This window comes from Pelodiscus sinensis, chromosome 1 (assembly GCF_052426305.1).
Source record: "Pelodiscus sinensis isolate ZL-2025 chromosome 1, ASM5242630v1, whole genome shotgun sequence".
In the NCBI taxonomy this organism is placed as follows: Eukaryota; Metazoa; Chordata; order Testudines; family Trionychidae; genus Pelodiscus; species Pelodiscus sinensis.
This window is the reverse complement of record NC_143052.1, coordinates 271,240,181-271,267,493: the sequence shown is the minus strand read 5'-3', so window position 1 is coordinate 271,267,493 and position 27,313 is coordinate 271,240,181. Positions and strand designations below refer to the sequence as shown.

The 27,313-nt window shown below is 42.8% G+C and overlaps 1 protein-coding gene across 19 annotated transcripts in view; it reads right to left on the bottom strand.

Annotated features, from left to right (window-relative positions):
• Positions 1–27,313, bottom strand: part of MYCBP2 (MYC binding protein 2) — a 376,578-nt gene that overhangs the window by 148,932 nt on the left and 200,333 nt on the right. For all 19 annotated transcript variants that reach the window (XM_075918843.2, XM_075918845.2, XM_075918849.2 and 16 more), the window contains 6 exons: positions 24,221–24,446; positions 23,649–23,767; positions 13,553–13,640; positions 11,915–11,964; positions 3,065–3,237; positions 2,517–2,661 (listed from right to left, as the gene is read on the bottom strand). In XM_075918843.2, coding sequence (XP_075774958.2) covers positions 2,517–2,661; positions 3,065–3,237; positions 11,915–11,964; positions 13,553–13,640; positions 23,649–23,767; positions 24,221–24,446 — 801 coding nt within the window. The remainder of the gene's footprint in view (positions 1–2,516; positions 2,662–3,064; positions 3,238–11,914; positions 11,965–13,552; positions 13,641–23,648; positions 23,768–24,220; positions 24,447–27,313) is intronic.

Here is a 27,313-nt window from a genome sequence, read left to right as displayed (position 1 = left end):
GGTGGGAGCAGCCGTTGGTGCTGGAACAGCTCCTGGCCTGTAGTTAACTGTTTAACTGGGATTTTACATTCCTAGCTCCCAAATGACTTTATTTCCTAAGTACATAAAAGTCCTGAAAACATCTGTACTTGTCCTGATGTCACTTTGGATCTTAAAATGTAGGTGAAACCCAAATTCAATTTTTTTTTCTTAATTTTGAATTCCTCTGAATAGTTCTGTTACACTTAGGGAAATATTAATAATTATATGATTTCTTTAACTCCCTTTCGTAGGAATACTGGGAAGAATTAGGTTGCAAATGCTGCTGCCACATGCAAGTTCATATTCCAAGTTTTATGGTGCTACAAAGGCCAATGATTAGTTGAATAGCGTGGAAAATAACCCTGTTAGTTACTTTCTCAACTTAATTTGAGAGATTATAAAGTCTCTGAATATTGCAACCTCTAGTTAAAGTGTGCATCTATTCTCAAAAGCAACTCTAAAAAAGGCGTGCTCATGCCTCACAGGGCATATATTATTATATCACATATATTCACTTCATATGTAAAATAATGTTTTAAAAATATATGTACATAAGAATGGTGATCATCACATGATTCATCCTGTCTTACAGTCTCAGAATCAAGCTGTCAGAGACTCTAGGACACCTTGAGAAGTCCACAGATTGCATCTCTGACCAAGTTGGCTAATAGCTCTGGATAGCTTGCATGAATTTATCTAAATCCAGGTATAGTTTTGGCCTTCACAAAATCCCTTGGCAATGATTATCTCACAGGTTGAATGTGCATTGTGTTAAGTACTTCCATTTTGTTTTAAATCTGATGCCTATTAATTGCATTGGTTGATGTCTGATTCTTGTGTTATGTAGAGAAGCAAATAACACTTCCTTAGTCATTTTCTCCACACATTTCATGATTTTATAGACTGTCATCGTAATTCCTTACCCTTAATTGTCTCTTTTTCAAGCTGAACAGTCCCAGTCTTTTTGATCTCGCCCCATATGGCAATTGGTCCATACCCTTAATCATCTTTGTTGCTTTTCTATTGTTTCCATTTCTAATACATGTTCTTTGAGATGGGGAGACCAGAACTGCACACAGTATTCATGATGTGGGCATACCATGACACACATAGTGGCATGATGACATTTACTATAATCTTACCTATCCTTTTATTAATGTTTTCTATCATTCTACCAACTTTTTGACTGGTGCTGCACATTGAGCTGATATTTTTAGACAACTATCGACAGTGACTCCAAAATAGTTTTCTTGAATGATAACAGCTAATTTAGACATCATCATTTTGTATGATTAAGTTGAGAGTATGTTTTCAAATGTGTATTACAGGTCGAACCTCCCTTGTCCAGTACCCTTGAGACCTGAGAGGTCCCGAAACATGTAGTTTGCCGGACATGGGGAGGTCAGGCTCTGTTCCTGGTTGGGGCTGCACTCCACTCCGTGCTGCCTACTCCACTGCCTCCAGCTCCAGCCAGCGCTGAGCCCTCCATGACACTGGCCCAGGCTACATCCCCAGCTGCTGGCCCCATTGACTCCAGCCCTGCTCCCTGCCACCATCCCCAGTCAGGACTGTGCTCTTGCCTGCCAACCCTGCTGCCTCTAGATCTGGCTGGGGCTATGCTCCCCTCTGCCAACCCTGACTGAGGCTGCGCTCCGCACTGCCAGCCCATCCCAGGCTGCACTTCTGAACCTGGCCAACTAGGGCCCTCTGGCACAGCTGTATCCTGGTCCTGCCGGATGTTGCCAGACCACAGAGTCCCAGATTTTAGAGGTCCAACCTGTACTTTGCATTTATCAACTATGAATATCATCTCCCACTTTGTTGCCCTATCATCCAGTTTTGAGAGACCTCTTTACAACATTCACTTTGTGAGATCCCTTTGCAACACCCAGGTAGCTTTGGATGTAACTATTTTGAATAATTTTGTATCATCTGTAGATTTTGCCACATCACTATATATCCTCTTTCCCAAATAATCTCGGAGTTGAATAGCACTGACCCCAGTACAGTGATCCTTGAGGGACATTTATCTACCCCACATTCTGAAAGCTGACCATTTACTCATATCCTTTGTTTCCAGTCTTTTAGCCAGTTACTGAACCATTAAAGGAATTTACCTCTTATCCCAAAACTGCTTATTTTGCTTTAAAAGCCTTTGGTGAGGGACCTTGTTAAAGGTTAACTTCCTAGCTTGCATGCTGAAAGTGGGTTTTGATCATGCAAGCTAAATTATGTTCTTAGCCCCATCTGCATAAACACGTAATAGAGTAGAATGACAATCTGGAGAAAATGGAATTGAGCAAACGTAATTAACAGCATAATTTAGAGACAGTTATATTACATAGATGTAGGAAAGTCCCACAGAATGCACCTGAATTTCAGAATGCCCCTTTCTACAATAGTTAAGAGTCTTCTATGAGATGTCAACCAAAAATGCTGACAATTTTACTACAGGATGAAAACTGCCAGGTGTATTCTAGTTCAAGTACAATTACCTTCATATTGGGAACGTGAACAATATCTCCATACTGGTCTTTTGTTTGAACAGTAATAACAGTTGGCCAACCACATCGTATGTCATCCTTGTTTAGAATTAAAGATGTCTTCTGAGGATCAGCATATGAATCTGGCTGAAGCCATCTAGAACAAAGTTAAAAACATTTAAGACATCATTAGAAGGTAGCACAAAACATTCTAATCTAATCTAAAGGTATTAGGCTTGTAGCCATACTTGTAATTGAGGAGAAAGAAGAGACACAAGTCTGCAATAATATTTTCAAAATGAACCATGTTAATAAAAATCCAAGGGCTAAATTAATAAGGTCTTTTTAATATGCAGATACCAATAAAGACATAATTATAAAATGTATAACAGAACAAGGAAGAGGGCTAAAACATGTAGTTTTCAAATTCTAGTATATAATTAAAACCATGATCCTAAGCAAAACAACACTTAGAAATACTTTCAATTCTGTATTTTGTGACAGTGTTTAAAAATGAAAATATAGTAACAATTAGCTCATTCATATAGCACACAAATCACCTTGCAAGCCGTCCACCACTAGATCCTGTTACACAGGCAATGAAATCATCCAAAAATGACTGTTCGTTGCTTTGTATCTGTAGTGGCAGGTTTCCTTCAAGAGCTTCCAAGATGGTTGGTGAGTGAGATAGTGACAACCCTTTCCCAAGGATGCCTGAGTGAGATTTACACACCTATTTACAAAAAAAAAAAAAGAGAAAAAAAACGTTTTTTCAGCTAAACAAATCTCTTAGATACAGGCAGTCCCCGGGTTACATACAAGATAGGGACTGTAGGTTTGTTCTTAAGTTGAATTTGTATGTAAGTTGGAACTGGTCCATATTGTAGGGGAAACTCTCTAGCCAAACATTTCTCCAGAGCTCAGTTTTATTCTCCCACACCTCACGTCCCTCGGTCCTTTATTCTCAAGCTGAGGTGTCTGCTGAGAAAAGCCGCTCCGTGTCTCCCTGGTCTGCTGGGGGGAAGCAGCTAGTGCGGGGTTGCCTCACCCCGTTTGTAAGTAGGGATCCGATGTAAGTCAGATCCATGTAACCCGGGGACTGCCTGTATTGAATATTTTCCATCATGTGGCAACACTGGTAAAAAAAAATACATTTTGGGGGTAGGCTTCCACTTCAGCTGGAAAGGAGGATATCATCTCCATACACTCAAAGACAAAAGCGTGATCATGGAAAAACTCTTCTTTGCAGAAAAAGAGGAAGACCTGTTCCTATCAGAAATATGGGGCTTCAGCAGTGCCAGTGTGGATGCAAGGTTTACAGCAGAGTCGGTCACTAAGCAACCCAACTAATAAAGCTAGATGACAGTAAGACTGCCTTACTGACTACAAAGCCTCACTGGCTGACTAAGTTAGAAGACTGAGTCTTAAACCCAGAAGTATAGCAGTTCAATGATTACTCTCAACATTTACCTATGGCTGGGATAGCTTCTGTGCCTACTTATTCCCAGCCTTGTTCCTGCCTTGTCTTCTTCCAAGTAACCTTGTTCTGACCCTAGGCTCTGGTTCCTAACTCTAGCTTCAGCCACTGACTCTAGTACCTACCCTGTGGCTCCAGATGTGGTCCTGAGCTCCAATTCCTTTTTTCTGATTGCTGCTCTAAACACTAGACCTTATTCCTGCTCTAAGCAGTGGGTACAACTGACCAGGCGTTGCCACTGACCCTCTTCTGATATCTTCTGTTCTATAAGGGAAATCTTGATAGGTTGTGTCATCTCACAAAAGATAAACCCTCTTCAGAGGCTGGTGGAGGAATGCTGAAAGAATGAAGGGATTGATTTGACCCTACCAGTAGAACAGTCCTCTTTACTTCCAGGAGAACATTGCAATTAGCTTTTCTGTTATTTGCATCAGTGAAAATGTCCCAACACAAATTAAGTAAGGGGGTTGGAGATACAATAAGTGGAGAAAAATCCATTTTCTAGAAAAAATGGTTATTCACCTTTGTAACTGTTGTTCTTCACAATGTGGTGCTCATATTTATTCCAACGGAGGGGTGCACACACCAGCTGCACGACTGCTGGAAAATTTTTATCCTAGTTGCTACCCATTGAGTTGGCTTTGGAATCCCCATGGAGTGGCACTTGTGTGGTGCACTATGAACCTGCCAACCCAACTACACCTCAGTTCTTTCTTGCTGGCTACTCCAACAGCGGGGAAGGAGGAGCACCTTGTGGACCAACAGAAATGGAGGGAAGATGTACAGAATGCCAGACTACCATGAGAGAACAAAACCCCCCAGAGAGCAGACCAAGTCAAGTTGTTTAGTGTCCGTGGATGACCCTGATGCTCATTTTCATTCACCACTTCCATGACCAGGGAGCATGGTGAGAGGGATGGGGTGAAAAAGATATTCAAACCCCTTGACCAGGACAAAGTACTTCCGTTTCACCCTGTTGGGGACCTGCCAGACAGATTTTTCTGAGACCAATAGTCTTGTTAAAGGGTAGGACCACCCGGAAAAAGGTCTTAGGAGCCAGAATGTCCACCATCCAATTGTCCAGCTCCACCTCCTCCTCCACTGGGAAGGTAAGGCTAATGGCTACTTTGGCAGAGGAGATCCTGCAATGCCCTGTAGTCCACAAGAGAGGGCCCCGAGCCAGAATCAGGAGAAGAACTCAAGGATGACACCAGGAGAGGCCTCAATGACTGTGGGTTCCCTACTAGTCCTGCTGGGGTATGTTACCTAGCTGGTCCTCAAGAGGCGCTGTCACAGATGGTTTCTGGTCTGGAGGCGGAAGGGGGCTGGCCGTTGCCATAGGGATCCTGGACTGGGACACCCACGAGGTCCCAAATTGCCACTGAGGTGGTGACTGCTGGATACCCATGCCTTTGGGTGGATGAGAACATGCAGGTGTTGAGTAGTCTGAAGGCACAGAGGCTCCTCTCTAGGAAGGCAAGGGTGAGCATGAGCAAGACTGCTACAGTGGAACAGTACCAAGCTGCACCGATAGTAACAAGAGGCATGGAGATGACCACTGGCAGGACTGTGAACAGTGCCAGATGCAATCAGGTGGAACCCTATGAGAGCGGGACTGGTGTGGGGAGAAGAACTGGTGCTGGGAATACCATGTTGAAGACCGGTACTAAGCCAAAGATGTACGCTCCAAAGAGCGGCAACGAGACCAGGGTCCATACTCCAAACGAGCGTGCTGGACCTTGTTGTGATGTTAAGAACCACCCCTCTGCACTAGAGAATGGTATTCAGACAAAGAAGAACATTGTTGATGCCCAGAAGAGGCAGACTCGAGTGGTATCAGGACCCCCAGCACTGCAAGGCCTCTTGGTGCCAGTCACAGAAACAAAGCAATGCGAAGACCCTGAAGCCAACCAAGGTCAACTCTCTAAAGTAGTTCTCGAGCAGAAACAGATCCAATGGGACCAACTGTGAGAGTGGTGCGCGAGTGCCATCAACAACACAAGTCAGACTGGAGGTGACCAAACTAGGATTTTGAGTGGCGCTGAGACTTCAAGTGAGGAGCTCTTGGGTCCGAAATTGGAAGGCCCATCATGACCAGCCTCCCCTCCCCCCAATGAAGGCTGGTGCCAAGTGGAGTCATTGTCCCTCAAAGGGGACTGTGTCGTGTCACCTCAATGAGGTCCTACGCGGCCTTGAAGGCGTATGGTATAGAGGAGGGGGCCTCACCGAAGGTTCATGGCTCAGAGAGTCCAAGCGGATGTTGATCAGTGTGTGGGACTGGCACTGTGGATCAGAGAGTCCAAGAAGATGGGGCTTCAGTACACAGGAAGGGCATGGCAGATCAATATTGCAAGTCCAGGAGCCTTCAGGGGCCACCAGCACCAGAGGTGCAGAGGGAGTTCGTGATGTCGGGCACACTAATGATGAAAAAAAACCTTGGGCAGTTTGGAAGGCCCGGCCAGGGAGTGAGAATGGCGGTGAGTGGAGTCCTCAGAGGAGCAACAGTGCCGAGAGGGCCCCCTTTTACGGTGCCAGTCCCAGAGGGAAAGGAGGTATGCTCCAAACTGAAGCACTTTGTGCCAGATCTTGTGTATGAGGTTGCAGAACAAATTCCATGAGTAACTGCTTCAAGTGAAAGTCATGCTTCTTTCTAGTATGTGGTTTGAAGGCCCTGAAGATCTTGCATTTGTCAATTTGGTGGCTTTCCCAGAGACAAGAGTTATGGGGGTCGCTCATAGGCAAAGATCTAAGGCAAGACCTGCAGGGTTTGAAGCCCTGGGACTTTGACATATCCCATACACCTCTTCACCTCCTGCTGCTAACTCTTAACACTAAGTTAACTACTAATCTAGCTATTTACACAACAAAGAGGTGGATGAGACACTTGCAAAGCAAGCGAGTCACAAATTCCAATAGCTCTCTCTGGCGACAAAAAGGAACTGAGGTGTGCTTGGGTTGGCAGGGTCATATATAGTGCACCACAGCATTGCCACTTCAGGGGGCTCCACAGCCGACCCAATGGGTAGTAGCTAGAGTAAAAACCTTCCAGCAGCCATGCACGCAGTGCACACATACTTCAATGGAATACATTTGAGCAAGCACTCAAAGAAGAACTTATTTTTTGATAGGGTATAAAATAATGGATCCCTTCTAAAGAGAAGAGAGAAGCTGGACAGGCCAGAGAATTGCCCTGGACGTAATGCTTCACCTCTGAAAGTGGCTTACCTACTTCCATGTGAACTCCTTGTCCTTTAACTGTTCTCTTCATTCCTCCCATGCAGAGAGGGAGAGGGGCAGAGGAAAAAGATGAGAGTCTGAATAGTACCAAAAGCACCCAGTTCAACTGTACTCCCCTTTGTGCGAATGACTGAGAAAAGCTCTCAGAGCAGTGGAGCGCCAGAGAGCTATTGCACACCAATCACCAGCACCGTGAAAATACAGGTTCTTTCTCTCCTTTAATTAGCACACATGCACACAAAAACCATTCAAAGAAGGACCGAAAATATACGCTGCAGCCAAGGTACAGTCTCATGATCCTGGGGGGCAGCACGTTCTAAATTGCCACTTGACTGCTCACAGGCAGCAGCTGTAACTGGAACTCTTTGAAGCAAAGCTCCTATATAAGGTTCCAAACCTGGGAGCCAACTAGTAAAACAATGGAGCTCCTGATTGGCCTTCTCACCAATGTTCCCGCAAAGCTGCAGGGCAGCAAAGCTTCACAGGTGATTAATCAGCTCCGCTCAGTCAGTAAGGTGCATGGAGCCAATGCTATTGCTTACCATACTTAAATTGGAAGGAGGAAGTAATCATCTATACAATTGGACTTTAAGAAAGCTCATGTGCTGCTATCTCTGCTATCTGCAACTGTCCCCTGGCATTGACTTCCTGATTCAACATGATTTAGGAGAGGGTAGGTTAGATTCTGTGGCCTGCATTGTGCAGGGGGTCAGACTAGATGATCATAATGACCTTAAAGTCTATGAGTCTATGAGATTCTTGTTATCTGACTCTTGCTTCTTTATCTCCTAATTCAGAACCCCAGCTTGCATGAGCCCCTGGCCCTACACTAACCACAAAGGTTGGCCATCTACATTGCAGCACTGTTTCTTCTTCCTCGATTTACCATCCTAGTGGCTGAGGAAGATTCAAGGCCCCCTAAATGGCATTAAACCCTATTGCACTAGCTCCTCGTCCACTTTAAATTTGGAAGCGGCAGGGACTGTTGCGTCACTTGACATGGACTCACAGGGATTGGGTGTTTAATTGAGGTGTAGACACACCCAGACTAAGGCTAAAACCCAGGCTATGGGAACTGACAACCGGGAGATGGTGGGAGGGGGAGGAGGATCCCAGAACTCAGCTTTAGCCCAAGAAAGCTCTGCAAGCCCAAATTGACTGACACAGGCCAGCCATAGGCATTTAATTGAAGTATACTGTCATGAACAGGAGCAGTGCTGACCAGAATCCGGTGACTAAGGGCTTAAGCTCAGGTAGCTACCAAACAACCAATTGAAACAAAGGGTTGAAATTTGAATTGGATATAGGTTCCCTGCCTGCTTTCTTTGTGTGGGAGAGTTAAACCAGGAATTGAGAGACAGACAGAATGATTTAAACTAAGGCAGGATTACCATGTCCCCCACAGAATTCAGGTCATGGTAGTGGACTGAACAAAGAGAAAATTAGAAATGAGTACCAGGGAAATGTGAATCCAGTCATGTTCAGGGTGATTTTTCTTTATTTTGTGGTTTAGTTTGAACTACTCTGTGATACTATGTTTCTCCTCCCCTTTTACCATCTAAGCATTCTGCCATTTTTTTCTGTTTTAATTCAGTTTCCTCAGTTGCTCTGTAACATCTAGCAACCAATTATGCTTTATCAAGTATATTTTTTGTTTTGTAATAAAAATCACTTTGATTCTTGTGTCTGGGAAGGTTTGTCTGTGTATCTGCATGCCTCTGACTGAGGGGTCAGATACCAGAGACTGCAGCTTGTTTTTCTCTTTTCTTTCTTTGCAAGCTCTTTTGGGGCACGCCTGGGGTGATTTCAAGTGTTCACCCCCGGTTGTAGGGAAAAAGCACTTGATGGTGGCAGCAGTTCCCCAAAGACTGTATATTATGATTCTGAGGGGAAGTTATTTTTGTAACCAGTACCTGTAGAGGTAAGGTTCTGAAGCTCTCTTGTGGACCCCACTCTTCTGCACTCAGAATGCCAGAGTAGGGAACAGCCCTGACATGTACACATACCCAAAATAAACCAAGAGAGCACAATGGATCTAATGACTTTCAAATGATAATTTGGACTCATTGTTGACTTGTCAGGTTCACATATGATAGAATCATAGAATATTAGGACTGGAAGAGACCTCGAGAGGTCATCGAGTCCAGCCCCCTGCCCTCATTGCAGGGCCAAATACTGTCTAGACCATCCCTGATAGACATTTATCTAATCTACTCTTAAATATCTCCAGAGATGGAGATTCCACAATCTCCCTGAGCAATTTATTCCAGTGTCTGACTACCCTGACAGTTAGGAACTTTTTCCTAATGTCCAACCTAAAGCTCCCTTGCTGCAGTTTAAGCCCATTGCTTCCTGTTCTATCCCCAGAGGCCAAGATAAACAAGTTTTCTCCCTCCTCCTTATGACATCCTTTTAGATATCTGAAAACTGCTATCATGTCCCCCCTCAATCTTCTCTTTTCTAAACTAAACAAACCCAATTCCTTCAGCCTTCCCTCATAGGTCATGTTCTCTAGACCTTTAATCATTCTCGCTGCTCTTTTCTGGACCCTCTCCAATTTTTCCACATCTTTCTTGAAATTCGGTGCCCAGAACTGAACACAATACTCCAATTGAGGCCTAACCAGCACAGAGTAGAGTGGAAGAATGACTTCTCGTGTTTTGTTCACAACACACCTGTTAATCAATCCCAGAATCATGTTTGCTTTCTTTGCAACGGCATCACACTGGTGACTAATATTCAACTTGTGGTCCACTATAACCCCTAGATCCCTTTCTGCCATACTCCTTCCCAGAAATGTGCTTCTCATTCTGTATGTATGAAACTGATTGTTCCTTCCTAAGTGGAGCACTTTGCATTTGTCTTTATTAAACTTCATCCTATTTACATCAGACCATTTCTCCAATTTGTCCAGGTCATTTTGAATTATGACCCTATCCTGCAGATTAGTCACAACTCCTCCCACCTTGGTATCATCTGCACACTTAATAAGCATACTTTCCATACCAATATCTAAATCGTTGATGAGGATATTGAACAGAGCCGGTCCCAAAACAGACCCTTGCGGAACCCCGCTTGTTATGCCTTTCCAGCAGGATAGTGAACCATTAATAACTACTCTCTGAGTACGGTTATCCAGCCAGTTATGCAGCCACCTTATAGTAGCCCCATCTAAGTTGTATTTACCTAGTTTATTGATAAGAATATCATGTGAGACCGTATCAAACTCCTTACTAAAGTCTAAATATACCACATCCACTGCTTCTCCCTTATCCACAAGACTCGTTATCTTATCAAAGAAAGCTATCAGATTGGTTTGACATGATTTATTCTTTACAAATCCATGCTGGCTGTTCCCTATCACCTTGCCACTTTCCAAGTGTTTACAGATGATTTCCTTAAATACTTGCTCCATTATCTTCCCTGGCACAGAAGTTAAACTAACTGGTCTGTAGTTTCCTGGCTTATTCTTATGTCCCTTTTTATAGATTGGGCACTATATTTGCCCTTTTCCAGTCCTCTGGAATCTCTCCTGTCTCCCATGATTTTCCAAAGATGATAGCTAGAGGCTCAGATACCTCCTCTATCAGCTCCTTGAGTATTCTAGGATGCATTTCATCAGGCCCTGGTGACTTGCAGGCATCTAACTTTTCTAGGTGATTTTTAACTTGTTCTTTTTTATTTTACCTTCTAAAACTAACCCCTTCACACTAGCATTCACTATGTTAGGCGTTCCTTCACTTACAAGTTCTGTATATCACTTATAGGTCAGATTCCCTCACTATACCTCTGTTTTTCAGTGAGACTATCTCCCTCTTAATACAGAGAGCCGATCACCCAAATAAAATTAAAAAGAATCACTGTGCTATATCAATCAGCAATTAAAAACTATGTAAGAATGACAAGATGTATGAGTGCCTACTAGGGAGGCAAAATCCCATTCAACTGGTTAAACATTATTTTTAACCAGTTAACTGATTAAAGCGGGTGCAGGCAGATGGGGCTGCTCCAGCCCCTCTGAGCTAGAGTGGTCCCCTCACCGACCGAGGGCAGACTGGACAGACCCACTACCACAGGCAGGGGTGCCCAGGCCTGCTGCGGACAGGGGCTGCTCTGGACAACTAGAGCAGCCCCTGTCTCTTGCAGGGCCCCCACGGGACTAGAGCAGCCCCATGCCCACTGCAGGCAGGAAGTTGCTCCAGCCCCCACCACTTAATGGTTAAATGGAATCAGTATCACCCACTAAGGGAGATGCTTATCGGTTAACTTTTCACATCCCTAGTGCCTGCTCTCCTTCACCAAGGGATAAATGTCTTGAAAGCATCAGTCTTGGGAGAACTCATTATCAAAAATGACTAGTGCTTTTGAGTGTTCAATGAGACAACTTGACAGGCATATTTTTCAGAGATTAAGTGCTTAGCATATTTTTTCAAAAAATTAGACCCCTTTGAGGTGTCAGGTTGGACTCAGAACACTTGAGATATAAATAATGAAATACTATGACCCACTAGCATGATTTAAGAGCCTTTTCTTTTAAGGTTTCAAATGCATCTTTATCGTGTGGCTCATAATGGGATAGCTTCCTTGATAATCCCAAGATCTTCCAAACAGATTTCTTCCCTTGCAATCAGCAAAAACGAAGTGACAATGGAAGTTAGCACTGAAATCCTTTGAAATGTTAAAAGCAAAGCCATACCTGCAATGCAGCCTCTTCAAGAATCTCAAGATCTTCTTCAAATTCATTAGCTATTGTACAAATACATAGAAATGCATACACATTAATATAAACATCAAGATAAATCTACATACATTCAACATTTAAAATTTGATTCTAATTTCATTTAGCAATACATTTTGTATGTAATACCTTGTAATAAGGTTAACATTTTATTCATTTTGCTTAGTCACACCAGTGTGAAAGGGTTCAAAGTTATGCAGCACATTTTAAATAATAGATGAAATAATATTTTCATGCAACACTTTAAGCATATAGTGTGTATAAATCAGTGCACAAATAAATGACACTAACTTATATAAAGAAAAACATTCTTATACCTCTACATTTATTTTCTCCAAAACAATTGGCAATTCTGCATATATGGATAGGTGGTCAACCTTCCAGACATTTTAGAGGCAGACAGCTGACTTCCAGATGTCAGCAGTTAGCACCTACCATCCAAATGCTCCTCAGAGGTGCTTGCACAAATTACTATTAAAAAATAAAATAAAGCTAACCAGAATTAATTCTTTTGTAAAATAAAATCCAAATGTGTTTAATGTAAACTTATACCATATTTCTCTCAAACATAATTATAAAAATATACTCTATCTGTTGATGGCTGGAGTGAGTTCAAATGTAATTTTTAGGTTTCCTTCCTTCTCATACATAAGGGAATAGAGTGGAAAGCAAAACAGCACTATTTATCTGCGCCCATTATTTTTAGTTGTAAAGTTGTACAGTGAAAACAGAAAATTTATCTCCAACCTATAAGCAAACTTAAAACTGAAAGTATTAGTCATTCACAATCACCTAGAAGATTTACACAGCATTGTTTTCTGGAAAATAAAATGAAAATGTACATGTTTAAATGATTGCTCTGGGGTGTGACTGGAGCAAAAGGGTTCAGTATGCAGGCTGCCTGGGGAGAAAGGACTACTCCAGGCCTCACTCACTTCAGCAGCTTGGGGCCAATTGAGAAGCACCTCTCCATGGGTTCTTGGCTGGGGCAGGTCCAGGTTCATCTGTTCCCCGCACTCCCCAGCCAGAGGGAATTAAGCAAACGATGCACTTTCCCCTGGCTTACTAAGGAAGAGGAACACCCAGCGATGTCCCTGTAGATATTTGTGATGCCACCCTTGAATCGCCCAACCACCAGAGGCCTTTCCCCTACCTCTGGCGCTGCAGTCCAGAGGAGAGGGAGTTAAGGATTTGGTGCCGGGGGTCTGGGAGGCAGGAGAGGGGGGAGGGAAGACAAGATGGTGAGCCTCAGTCCTGTTAGCCACTCTTTTGGTGGTGCAGCTGCCCCCAATGATCACTCTGAAGTATAGCTCTTCTCTGAAATCATTGCCTCCAGTTTACTCTCAGTATTGCATGCCTTCTCTCTGTGCCTCTCTCTTTCCATGTTATGGAAAACAGTCCCATTCCCAGCAATTCCATTTTCCTGGCACAACAAAACCCTGACCTTGCTTTAACTTAGGATAAAAGGAATCTGCGGTCTAAATCTGGAGATCCTAGTTCTCACCGTTTAGGAGCAATTCTTCGACAAACAGACAAACTCTCTCAAATATGTAGTAGATTTACCAAGAAAAATACCATTTCTTAAAAGTAATTTACCAATTGGAAGTGCCAGATCTTTTTTCATCAAAGCAGCTGCACATACTCCTCCTAGATTGGCCAACTCTTTTTCCAGCTGAATAATACCCTTTAAAAAAAAGAGAAGAATTTAAAGCAAAGGAATAGTTTCAGAAAAGGAAAGTTGAGCACCATACATACTCATTCATAAGCCGATTTTTTTAGTAAAAAAGCAAAGCATCAAAGAGCTGGGGATGACTTATCAACAGGTCTACATTGTCATTGTAGATGATGGATTGACAAGCTTCAGTTCGAAATGGATCAGGATAAGCTGCTGGTACTCCAGAACATTTTGTGTACCTGAAGTGCCCTCATGCATGGTGCTCCTCAGGTCCCAGTGGCTACGGTTTGCCGTTCCTGGACAACAGGAGTGGTATGAAGTGATGGTCAGTATGATCCTTCACCTGCACTGCTTCCCGCAGCTCCCATTGGCTGTGAACGGCAAACCATAGCCACTGGGAGTTGAAAATGTTTTCTTTAGCCTGTGGCATTCACTTGACAGAGTGGGAATGCTGAAACCAGCTACAGGCTGGACCTCCCTGGTCTGGCACCCTCGGGACCTGAGTCATCCTGAATCAGGGAGTTTGTCAGACTAGGGGAGGTCAGTGATCCCCTGCTGGCTGTCCCACTGACAGCTCATATCTCAGGGGCTCCCAAGCCTGGGAGTCACCGTCCTGCCACTGCCCCACTAAAGCTGATCCGGATGAGGCTCCCTGCCCTGCTGCTTACCATTGTGGTAGGGGTTCTCAGATTCCCCAATCAGGGCTGCTTGGCCACTGCCAGCCCCCACTCCTCGTGAAACGAGGAGTAACGGTAGTTTGGAATAGGAAGCCTAGTCCGAACTATCTAGTCTGTGCCGCGTGTAGCTGCGCGGCACGGAGTCCGCACTAGCGGACATTTAAAAATGGCGGCGCCCGGCAAGATGCAAATGAAGCCTGGGAAATTCAAATCCTGGGCTTCATTTGCAACTCCGGTTGCCTATATTACCACCCTAGTTCGAACTAGAGTGGTAGTGTAGACATACCCTCATAGAGCTGGAAGAGACCTCAGAAGGTCATCAAGTCCAGCCCCCCTGCCAAAAGCAGGACCAATCCCAACTAAATCATCCCAGCCAGGGCTTTGTCAAGCCGAGACTTAAAAACCTTTAGGGATGGAGATTCCATCACCTCCCTAGATAACCCATTCCAGTGTTTCACCACCCTCCTAGTGAAATAGTTTTTCCTAATATCCAACCTAGACCTCTCCCTCTGTAACTTGAGACCATTGCTCCTTGTTCTGCCATCTATCACTACTGTGCAGCCTTTCTCCATCCTCTTTGGAACCTCCCATCAGGAAGTTGAAGGCTGCTATCAAATCCCCCCTCGCTCTTCTCTTCTGCAGACTAAACAAACCCAAATCCTTTAATCTCTCCTCAAAGGTCATGTGCTCCAGCCCTCTAATCATTTTGGTTGCCCTCTACTGGACCCACTCCAATGCATCCACATCCTTTCTTTAGTGGGGGGCTCAGAACTGGACACAATACTCCAGATGAGGCCTCACCAGAGCCAAATAAAGGGGAATAATCATTTCTCTGGACCTGCTAGCAATTCTTCTCCTAATGCACCCTAATATGCCATTAGCCTTCTTGGCTACAAGGGCACACTGTTGACTCATATCCAGCTTCTCATCCACTGTAATCCCCAGGTCCTTTTCTGCAGAACTGCTACTTAGCCATTTGGTCCCTAGCCCTGCGTGCAATTTAGAGATGCCATTATTCAAAGGGTTCCCCTTAATTCCTACTACCTCTCTGGCTAAGGTTAGAGGGTATAAGTTATTGGTTTCAGACAGAGTAAAAGGCTTTGAGGCACTTTTCCACATTGATGTTGCTGCTGCCTGGGGGTTGGTGGGGAATGACAACTCCTCTGGCCGCCTCCTCGTCTTTTTATGAGGAAGGAACCCCTTCTTCTTGTCTGAGAAGGGAAGCAGGAGTACTCTTAAATCCCTTATGCTCTGTTCCTGTGTGAAAAGACTCCCCATTTCCCCCCCCAACAATAGTTTCACCAGATCCTAGGCTCCCTTACTCCACATCTGCTCCTCTTCTAAAACGGTAAATGGAATTTTGTTCCTCCCCAGCCAAAGAGAATTGGGCTCCCTCCTACTTTCTCCATTTCTCTTTTTTCAGAACACAAGGGTCTGAGCTCACATTATATACCTAAAAGTGATGTTTCTTTCACTACACTAAAAGAATCTGAGTTTTATAGATACTGAACGAAACAACCACTTAAGTTAAAGAGTACTTTGGGATGGCTCAGCACTTCTGAAAATTAGGTGCACGGTTCCTAAACTCACATCAGGAAGTTGTTCATTCCACACACAGGAAAAGGAAACAAATTGGTGGGAACAGGTAACTACATGAAGTGATTTTTTTCAGAAAGGCCAAGTATCTCTGTCCAAAGAGCCCTCTAATCTGCAATCTTAATTATGCCTCACCTTCCACAGATGCAGACTCACTAATCCATAAATAGAGAGTGTGTCTTGAATCCAATCCTTGTGCAACTGAGCCCAAGCAGAGTCTGGCTATAGATTTTGAAATGTTGAGTATACACGTAGACTGACCACCTGATTGCTACTTCCTACATCACCTTCACAGAATCAAATTCTCTGCCCATGACTGGTCTTGCAACTAAAATAATTTTTATTTATGCCCTGAAAACAAGCATACCCTTCTGCTTTGTAGATGTTCTTAATGAGATTATACAGACATTTATTTTCTGACCCAACAGGAGGTTTGCCTTTTGCACCATGAGCAACACAATACTGAGTTGGATTTGCAAAACTCTTTGGGGTTTATACACATAGATCTTAAATGGTTCAAACCTTAAATGGTTCTCTCTCAGAAATTCTGTAGTAACTACTTATTGACACTCTTATTTACACTGAATTTGCACCATGCTCGCTGAGTAGTCCTGTGAATGTTAATAGGATTGCTTGTTAAGTAAGATTCTAATCCATGTGATCAAGGGTATCAGAATCTTGTCCCATGAGAGAAATAATTAAAAACAAGAGGAGATGAATACACTGAACCCTCTGAAAAATACAGCCAAATCTCCCCTTCCTGCTGTGGAAACCATTTCATATTTAGCTAGAAGCCATTCTGTATAACAAAAGCCATTTCAGTTTCTTGTGTCTGAACGTATACTAGGGGGAGTGAACTGGCCTTCACCGAGGTGGGGAGAGGCCAGAAGGATGCGCTGTTGGAATGTGTTAATGAACTATTTTGAGCTGAAGCTCGAACTCCCTCTAACCTGTTTCTTTCTTTGCTGATAATAATTCCTCTTTGAAGTTCATTTTGATTTCTTGCCCTGACGTCAGACTAGTTTGGTTAAGGGTTTAAAATACTAGGATTGATTGTATTAGCCAGCCTTACTGGGCCCGGTTCTGCTGGGACCACGTTTGGCTCACTTTGTTTTATTCATCAATAAAGCTGTCTGTTTAGCCGCCTAAACTGAGTGAGGCCTTTGCTTCAACACTGCCCTAGGGCCAGCTTGACTAAGTCTCCAGATGGTATATCTATGCAACACTCCAGAATCCCTGGCATAAGACTTCCTGAGAGAAAAAGGCATGGACCTTTAGAGCTCTGGATAGTTGAGTGAGTTAGAGAATGAAACATATTCCATCTTACACTTGTAGCCTATCAAGTTACTTTCCACTATCATGCTACTAATATGTTTGTGTTCATTTAGATTAATTCGGTAATAGTTAAAAACTCTAATAGAAGAAATCTTCTAAAAAGCTGCTCTCAGCATTCCCGTAGTCCCTTTGTGTTAGCTTGACTGATGTCTGCGTTCAGGTGTAATACACTAGGCCTTATGTCTGCCCAAATTTGTGAAGGCCGCTAACACAGCAGCGCTCAACTCCTTGGGGGAGGGCTTTGCCATTAACCCATCTGGGTACAGTACAGCCCAGGGCTGCCTGGTGAGTCGGGTTCCCCTGCAGTGGCTCCTGCTCTAGAGTATAACAAGATGGTACAGCCTCTGAATGCACTTTCCAATGAGTGCTATGTCTGCATTACAATCAATTAAAGGACAAGCTTATACTTAATGAGAGAACTACATAAGCTCACAGTCCAGGTCAAGTAATATGGGGTTATATTTTATCTTTTGTCCATGCTGCAACAGGCCGTTTGCAAGATCAGCAGGAGCTGAGGTTTGCAGACTTCAGTGGTTGGGACACAGTCTCACCCACATACTGGTCATAACTTATTTATGGTTTCCTGGGCCTGAAAAAGGGGAAATTAGGTATGGACCTCTCATCCACACAGGATGGCGGGAACAATACCCTCAGACTCAGCAGATGTATTATTAAATGTAAGTCCCAAATAATTGGTTCAGGCCGAGTTAAGCAATTAGGACACAGGTTGCGACAGATAATCGCAAAGATCCATGGCAATGAATTGACGTATATGATAAGTTAAGAGCAATGATATATTGATCAACAGGAAAAGAACACTTCAGCATTAAAAACACCCCCTATTGAATATGCATAAAACATGTTATTGTCGGCGTCACTTGGTATATAAGTGGGACCACAGCCAAGGGTCGCTAGGGAGGAGAAGATGTAGTCCTTGGAAGGGCCAGAAGGATGTATTTTAAAGAAGCCTTACTGAAGGCACAGAAAGAAACCATCCCGATGCATAGCAAGAGAGGCAAACATGATAGGAGACCGGATTGGCTTATAGGGGAAATCCTTGGTGAACTTAAGCACAAAAAGGAAGCTTACAAAAAGTGGAAACTTGGACAAATGACCAGAGAGGGGTTTTAATGTATAACTCGAGAATGCCGGGGGGTTATCAGGAAGGCGAAAGCGCAAATGGAATTGTGACTGGCAAAGGATGTGAAGGTTTCTACAGGCATGTTAACAAGACGAAGGTGATCAGAGAGGGTGTGCGGCCCCTACTGGATGAAGGAGGTAACCTAGAGACAGATGATGTGGGGAAAGCTGAAGTACTCAATGCTTTCTTTGCCTCTGTATTCACGGACAAGGTGGGCTCCCGGACTAATGTGCTAAGTGAGGCAAGATGGAATGAAGACAGACAGCCCTTAGTGGGTAAAGAGCAGGTTAGGAACTATTTAGAAAAGCTAAATGTACACAAATCCATGGGTCAGGACTTAATGCATCCAAGGGTACTGAGGGAGTTGGCAAATGTCATTGAGGAGCCTTTGGTCATTATCTTTGAAAAGTCGTGGAGGTCGGGAGAAATCCAGATGATTGGAAAAAGGCAAATGTAGTGCCCATCTTCAAAAATGGGAAGAAGGACTATCCAGGGAACTATAGACCAGTCAGTCTTACCTCGGTTCCTGGAAAAATCATGGAAGAGATCCTTAAGGAATCCATTTTGAGGTACTTGGCAGAGAGGAAAGTGATTAGGAATAGTCACAATTATAAGGAAGGGTAAAAGGGAGAACAGCAAAATAGAGACAATGGATTTTGGGGAGGCGGATTTTGGTAAGCTCAGAGAGCTGATAGGTAAGGTCCCATGGGAATCAAGATTGAGAGGAAAAACAACTGGAGAGTCGGCAGTTTTTCAGAGATACATTGTTAAGGGCCCAAAAGCAAGCTATTCCGATGTGTTGGAAAGATAGAAAATATGGCAAAAGACTGCCTTGGCTTAACCACGAGATCTTGCATGATCTAAAAATAAAAAAGGAGTCATATAAAAATGGAAAGTAGGACAAATTACAAAGGAAGAATATAGGCAAACAGCACAGGAATGCAGGGGAAAGATTAGAAAGGCAAGGGCACAGACTGAGCTCAAACTAGCTACAGGAATAAAGGGAAACAAGAAGACATTTTATAAATACATTAGAAGAAAGAGGAAGACCAAGGAGAGGGTAGGCCCACTGGTCAGTGATGAGGGAGAAACAGAAACAGGAAACTTGGAAATGGCAGAGATGCTCAATGACTTCTTTGTTTCGGTCTTTACCGAGAAGTCTGTAAGAATGCCTAACAGTGTATGCGAGTGGGAAGGGGGTAATTTTAGAAGGTAAAATTAAAAAAGAACAAGTTAAAAATCACCTAGAAAAGTTAGATGCCTGCAAGTCACCAGGGCCTGATGAAATGTATCCTAGAAAACTCAAGGAACTGATAGAGGAGGTATCTGAGCCTCTAGCTATCATCTTTGGAAAATCATGGGAGACAGGAGAGATTCCAGAGGACTGGAAAAGGGCAAATATAGTGCCCAATCTATAAAAAGGGACATAAGAACAACCCAGGAAACTACAGACCAGTTAGTTTAACTTCTGTGCCAGGGAAGATAATGGAGCAAGTAATTAAGGAAATCATCTGTAAACACTTGGAAAGTGGCAAGGTGATAGGGAACAGCCAGCATGGATTTGTAAAGAACAAATCATGTCAAATCAATCTGATAGCTTTCTTTAATAAGATAATGAGTCTTGTGGATAAGCGAGAAGCAGTGGATGTGGTATACCTAGACTTTAGTAAGGCGTTTTAGAAGGAGTACGGCAGAAAGGGATCGAGGGATTATAGTGGACCACAAGCTGAATATGAGTCAGCAGTGTGATGCTGATGCAAAAAAAGCAAACATGATTCTGGGATGTATTAACAGGTGTGTTGTGAGCAAGACACGACAAGTCATTCTTCCACTCTACTCTGCGCTGGTTAGGCCTCAGTTGGAGTATTGTGTCCAGTTCTGGGCACCGCATTTCAAGAAAGACATAGAGAAATTGGAGAGGATCCAGAGAAGAGCAACGAAAATGATTAAAGGTCTAGAGAACATGACCCATGAAGGAAGACTGAAAGAATTGGGTTTGCCCAATTGGGTGGCTCAGTGGTGAGCTGAAGATGATGAATAACAGTGCTAACAGGGTCACATTGAGACTAGTAATGTAAGGTTTACTCTGTCCAAACTGACATTCCCGAGGTATCAGGGCAATGGGAGAGAAGGCTTATAGAATGATGTTGGATCGAGTCCAGCAGGGTGACATAGAATCATAGAATACCAGGACTGGAAGGGACCTCGAGAGGTCATCAAGTCTAGTCCCCTGCCCCCAAGACAGGACCAAATACTGCCTAGACAATCCCTGATAGATATTTATCTAACCTACTCTTAAATATCTCCAGAGATGGGGATTCCACAACCTCCCTGGGCAATTTATTCCATTGTTTGACCACCCTGACAGTTAGGAACTTTTTCTTAATGTCCAACCTAAACCTCCCTTGCTGTAGTTTAAGCCCATTGCTTCTTGTTCTATCCTCAGAGGCTAAGATGAGCAAGTTTTCTCCCTCCTCCTTATGACACCCTTTTAGATACCTGAAAACAGCTATCATGTCACCTCCTCGGTCTTATCTTTTCTTAACTAAACAAACCCAATTCCTTCAGCCTTCCTTCATAGGTCATGTGCTCTAGACCTTGAATCATTCTTGTTGCTCTTCTCTGGCCCTTCTCCAGTTTCTCCACATCTTCCTTGAAATGCGGTGCCCAGAACTGGACACAATACTCCAACTGAGGCCTAACCAGCGCAGAGTAGAGCGGAAGAATGACTTCTTGTGTCTTGCTCACACCACACCTGTTAATACATCCCAGAATCATATTTGCTTTCTTTGCAACAGCATTACACTGCTGACTCATATTTAACTTGTGGTCCACTATAACCCCTCGATCCCTTTCTGCCGTACTCCTTCCTAGACAGTCGCTTCCCATTCTGTATGTGTGAAACTGATTGTTCCTTCCTAAGTGAAGCACTTCACATTTGTCTTTATTAAACTTCATCCTGTTTACCTCAGACCATTTCTCCAATTTGTCCAGATCATTTTGAATTATGACCCTATCCTCCAGAGCAGTTGCAACCCCTCCAAACTTGGTATCATCTGCAAACTTAATAAACGTACTTTCTATGCCAATATCTAAATCATCTAAGAGGGAGCTTTTCTTCTTGCGCACTCTTCTTTGGATAATCTTGGCATTTGGTGTTTTTGGTGTATTACTTCATGGCCTCATTTGTCAAATATTTCCACAGTCATCCTGATTTCAAGGACCACTTCTATTAATCATTAGATAACCTACTGAGCATATCTACCTCCAGGGAGAGAAGCAATGAGCTTTAGCTTTAGATGCATCACAGCCATAGTATTAGTGCCTCCACAGATAAGAGCTGGAAATACGCTCTTCCATGTTTACTCATATAGCATATGACTAGTGTTATCTGTAAGTAACTGTAGTATGTCATTTTGCAGAGACTGCCAGTAGGATTTCAGGGAACATTTCACTACCTTGAACTCTAGTATGCTGACATGGAGTCTGGATTAAAGTGTTTCAAACATCATGTAACTCAGATGTATCAGTACTGTGCACGCAGACCAGACTGCAGGCAACAGATGTGATTCTGATGGTAGATGATGGACAACAGAGTTCTCCTTCTCCCCTGAAGTTGTTTTCCTTGTTCTCCCATAATTAACCTGTTAGAGTACTTGAAGTTGGATGTTCAGTTTTCTTTGAAAGCTGTATACATTCAGAGTCTAGTGAACTACTGCGATGCAATGCACCTCTATATTCTCATTGTACACATAACTGTAATCATATTTGTACAAAGTATTCTTTGTAAGATATCACCTGAAAATGAGTAACTCCCTGATCAATAATAAAATAAAATTAAAATGATAAACCAACAGAAACCAACCGATTAAATTAAAATGATAAACCAACAGAAATTAGATCCCAAATGTGTTTACCAGACAAGTCTGGGGTGTGAGTAAACCAGTTTCTCAAAGACAAAGGACAAGCTTGCACCTCTAGCCAGGTGTCACAAAAAACTGATGGGCAATCAACTATTAAGTGGTCATTCTTTGGCAAGGAAAAATAGTATGAATGGTATGAAAACTCTTTCATCATCAGACCCTCCTGCCTCTGTCCTGACAGTGGAAATGAACTTTATTTATGGGAAACCTTCTGGAAAATGTATTTCAAAGGGTGACTGAACTATAAAAGTGAGGGGCAAAACCATGGGAGAATTATCATTCCTTATCTAAATTTTAGTCTCAGGAAGCATTTTATCCTTCTCAAGTAATTTCTGTCTTTAATGCCTTATATTTGTTCTCACTCAAGTTCCAAAGGCTCCTAAGAGACAAGAGAAGGGATATTACCTTAAACTATGCTATGCCTCTCTGACCTAAATATTTACAATAAAGTCTTAAACTAGGCTGAGGGAAAACAATACTGAAGTGACACAGGATTTCTATTTATTTTTATGGCAGCAAAGGTGGTGGTGGTTCCCTTAAGAGTATGGTGATGTCACCCTTATTCAAGAATAATTGTGCTCCCCAGAAAAACATACCCTTTCAAGGCATACCAGGGATGCCGTATGCCAAAATAAAGAATGCCCTCAAAGAGGAAAACTTTATTATACAAAAGAGTAACTTGCAGAACTCACATCTATAGGTATTACTGAGACAACTGGATTAGGAAGATTTGAGAGAATATTACTAGGCCATTCAAAGGTTTAAATCAGCTGTAATTATCCTGAGATAAAAATGTATAAGGAATAATCAATCTTCATTCTTCATAACATCAGACAGCGTTAAAAAGAACTTCTCTGATTAGGCCTCTTATTGTATTATTTTCTGTTTTAGTAATTTGTATACTATCTTCTGAAGAGTATGTTACTGCCCAGAGACGAAAAAAGAACAGAAGGACTGTTCCTACTATGGCCAATGCAAGTAAAATGCATTTAGATTATTAATCTGTACAGACTATTTCTAGATTTTAATAGCTAAGCATAGTGGAATCAGGGACAGATGTCTTAGAGCAACAAAATACACAGACTAATTCTGATGCAATTAAGAGAACTTAATAGTGCTTTCCATGTCTATAGACTGTTCCAACTGTTAACATTTGAGAGCCTTTGTACAGAAGGATAACATACAGATGGATAAAAAGTACATGTAGATATACAAAAAGCCTTGAAACACTACTCCACACTACTACTATTTTAAAATATGATTTTTCTAATATGTTGATAAAATAATTTGCCTTTATAAAAGCAAATTGATATGGTGCAATATTAGTAGCTTTACTTATTCTTACCTCGTCAGCTCCTGGACTAAATTCATATCCAACTGCAAAACACTTGAAGCCATAGAAACAGGCCTTATCATCTTTCACATAGTCTGATGCAGTCTCCAGTGAAAAGAGTGCTTCATTTCCTAAATTAACACAGTAAATACATTTATATTAATTCCTCCTTTTTCGTTCATTTTATATCACAAAAATATGAAAATTATCATTTAAATGTAACTGATAGAAAAAATACTTGAGCTATCTGCGTATTTATACCACAAATAATAAATAATGGATCACTACATGATAGCTTATCACTATTCTTGGCCCAGCTTTCCAATGTGAGTCCTGGGTTCTCCTCAACTTTATATTCTAACTACTAAACTGAATAATTAAATCTCATAACCTAAGACAGTCAACATTAAGTGAAATGTTCATAGAGATTTTTTTTTTTTTTTTACTGAGAGCATGACAAAGACTTCTGATGACTAAGCAAAGTTTACTTCTCTGGAAATTACTGTATTTTAAATTATCTTTTTTAAAGTATACTCCAAAGCCTCCATTTTATTTAAAAAAGGCAATTTATAAACTCTTTTTACCTGGCAACACTAAAACCATGGTAGGCCATCCAGATGTGCCTGAAAATTTCTTTAGTTCAATCCATGAATTAAGATTTTCATGAACAGAAATTTGTTTTTGTCCAAATCCTGAGTTATGGAGAATTCTCACAGGAATTAGCAAGCGAAGGACATCCTCTGATTGAGCTGTACCACATTGAGCATCAAATTCTAATGTCATCCACCTGACACATTCTGGGAAAGTCACCTAAAACAAGTAGCAGGTGAAAAAACAAAACATTTTACATGTCTAATTAATTTTGGTTTGAGTATTTTACTTTAAACATAATCTTTAAGGCAAAGGAAAGCCACTTATCTCTACTGTAACTGGAGTTCTTCAAGATACGTTGCCTAGGAGTGTTCCAGTATGCAATGACCATAAATCAGAACACGTTAGTCAGCAGCATCAGTTGGATCACACCTATATTTTCTATATTCTAGTTCCCTAAGCTCCTCTCTTGCAAAGGCATTTAAGGAAGTAGCAACCAACCAACCAACCCTCAGTTCCTTCGCCAGTGCAAAGTCAAAATGCTATTAGACTCTGTAGCAATGGAAAAAGGAGGGTGAGTAATGAAACACATGACAACACATTTTGTAGAACTCTAGGTACTGTAGGGATAAGTAATTTCCCTTTCTATTTTGTGTGTTTGTTACTATGTTCCACTATGGTGACTCACAAGGAAGTATCAATTAATGGAGGAGGGTAGAAGGATACTAAGTAAATAATGACTGAAGCATGGATCTGCCAAATCAGGATCAGATCTAAATGCCTCTATGATGGAAAAGTGCCTGGAGTAGCTACTCTTTGTACAATAGTTAAGGAAATGCCACAGAGAAGTTGTAGATGCATTGATCAAGTCTGCCTTACATTAGCTTATTTAGATCACATTTGTATAGTCTGACACCACCTATAAGTGATTCATATTATCTGCCCTTTAAGTCTTTCAGCAAAGGCAACGAACAACCTAGTGGATATGCTAGATCAGTGGTCCCCAACCTTTAGAGGCTCCCGGGTGCCCGGGAGGTGGGGCCACTCACGCGCCGGGCGCCCGGGGGCAGGGCCGCGTGTCCGGGGGCACACCAGGGGACTGGGATGCCCTTGCACCCTAGGGCCGCCCGAGCGCCTTGTGCCGGCCACGCGCCTGGGGCCGGCACCGGTGCCGCTCGAGCACCACGCGCCCGAGCGCCCGCATGTGCCCCTGTAGGGATAACATATTAATGTATTGAAAATGATTCCCCCAAATGGAAGTGACTCCCCATAATTTGTTCCCCACAACTTAAAGTGTTTAGATTTATTATTAATTCTTCTTATTATTATTATTATTATTTGTTAAGATTGTTAAATGTTTAGATTTATTATTATTATTGCCCCTTTAGAATATAATGTATTAGGTCATGTAACTTAGAACTGTTAAGAATATAATTCTATGTAGCCAGAAACAGCCCCCCCTCTGTGCTCCAGGGCATGCTCAAGCTTGTGCAAGGGGCTGCTTGAAATTGACATTGCAGAGATACATTGTAACAATGCATTGTCAAGCCACTAACTCTGCTATGGGAGCCAAGCCCTGTAATTGACTAAGGGCATTGTTACTTAATTGAGGCCTGTTCTCTTTAAAACATTGTAACTTTATTCAGCACTCAGAGAATGTTTTAAGCAATACCACCCAGAAACTTTTTGTAACTACAACTCTGAGATATGTAAAGTTATTATTATACTAAAATATTGTATGGTAAACATTAATTAAGGAATGTATGTAAGAGAGAGAGAGTGCTTGGATGATGAATGAATGGTTCTGAGAGGTGCCAGCCTGAGAATACAGCAACAAAGGGCTGAAGATGGCGTCAGGTGCCAGTGCAACCAAAAGGTGTCAAGTGGAGAAAACCAAGTACTGGAGGTCCACCCGATGAGATCACTGATGAGCATCTGGCAGCCACCCTGGAGACATCAGCATGATGCAGCAATTTCCATAGACTGGCATAGGAAAAAATTCCTATAAGAACTGGACTAAAAAACTATGGAATCAGAGTCCAAGGTTCTGCTGCCAGCCTACCAGGAGCTTCAGATGCGCATCTGATCAGGACTTCGCTCCCCACTACCATCACTTGCGTACAGAATACCTGGCCAGTATTCTGTCACAAGCAACTTCCAGGCTGGTAACTATAACAAATACACAGAACCTTAATGAACGGATGAATGAATGTTTATATATATATATATATAAAGTGTATAAGGGTTAAGTAGTGTTAGGAATAAGTAGTTAAACAACGTTGTTTGCTTCTATCTTTTCTTTATTTTTTTATTATTATCTTTACAATAAATGTGGCTTTTTGCCTTATCCCCCTCATAAGATCCTGCTTGCTTTTATTGGTACAACACCCCGGGGCTAGGGCCCCCCGAGCGCCGCGCACCCAGCGCCGGTGCGTGTCGCGCACCTGGGGCCGGCGCCTTCCGTGCGCCGGGGGCGGGGTTGGCCCAGGTTGTCGGCACCGCGTTGGGGACCACTGTGCTAGATGATTTTGTTCTCTGTAAATAAAATACTAATACCTGGATAACATCTATAGGGTGCAGACTGGCTTTTCCAGATGTGGTTTTGGGGAAAGGCATATAAATGCATGCTTCCCCACCCACAGACCCTGTTGGGGGAGCACATGAACTCTTTGTCCCCGTTGCCTCCCAAGAGAACTACCAGCTGTTCTGAACAGCTGGTGGTTCCCTGTAGCCACCTTCACCCCTGGTGGCAGGAGACTTTGCGCTCTTCCCCTTCCCCCAGGTAAATCAGGGTCTGGGAGCCGAGGGAGTATGGGAAGTCTCTTGCTCTCTGACCCTGTCCTGCGAGGGGGCAGCACACAGAGTCAACTGCCAGCTGAGCAGCAACTGGTGGTTGACTAAGTTCAGAGCCCCTTGCAGGACAGGAGAAGACTTCACATGCTCCCCCCGCCCCCAGGTCAATCAGGGCTTAGGGGTGGGTGGAGCATGCAAAGTCTCCTCCCACCATCCTGAAAGGGGCATGTGGCACTTAGAGACAGCCACCAGCTACTCAAATGGTGGCTGACTCGAAGCTCTACATGCCCCTG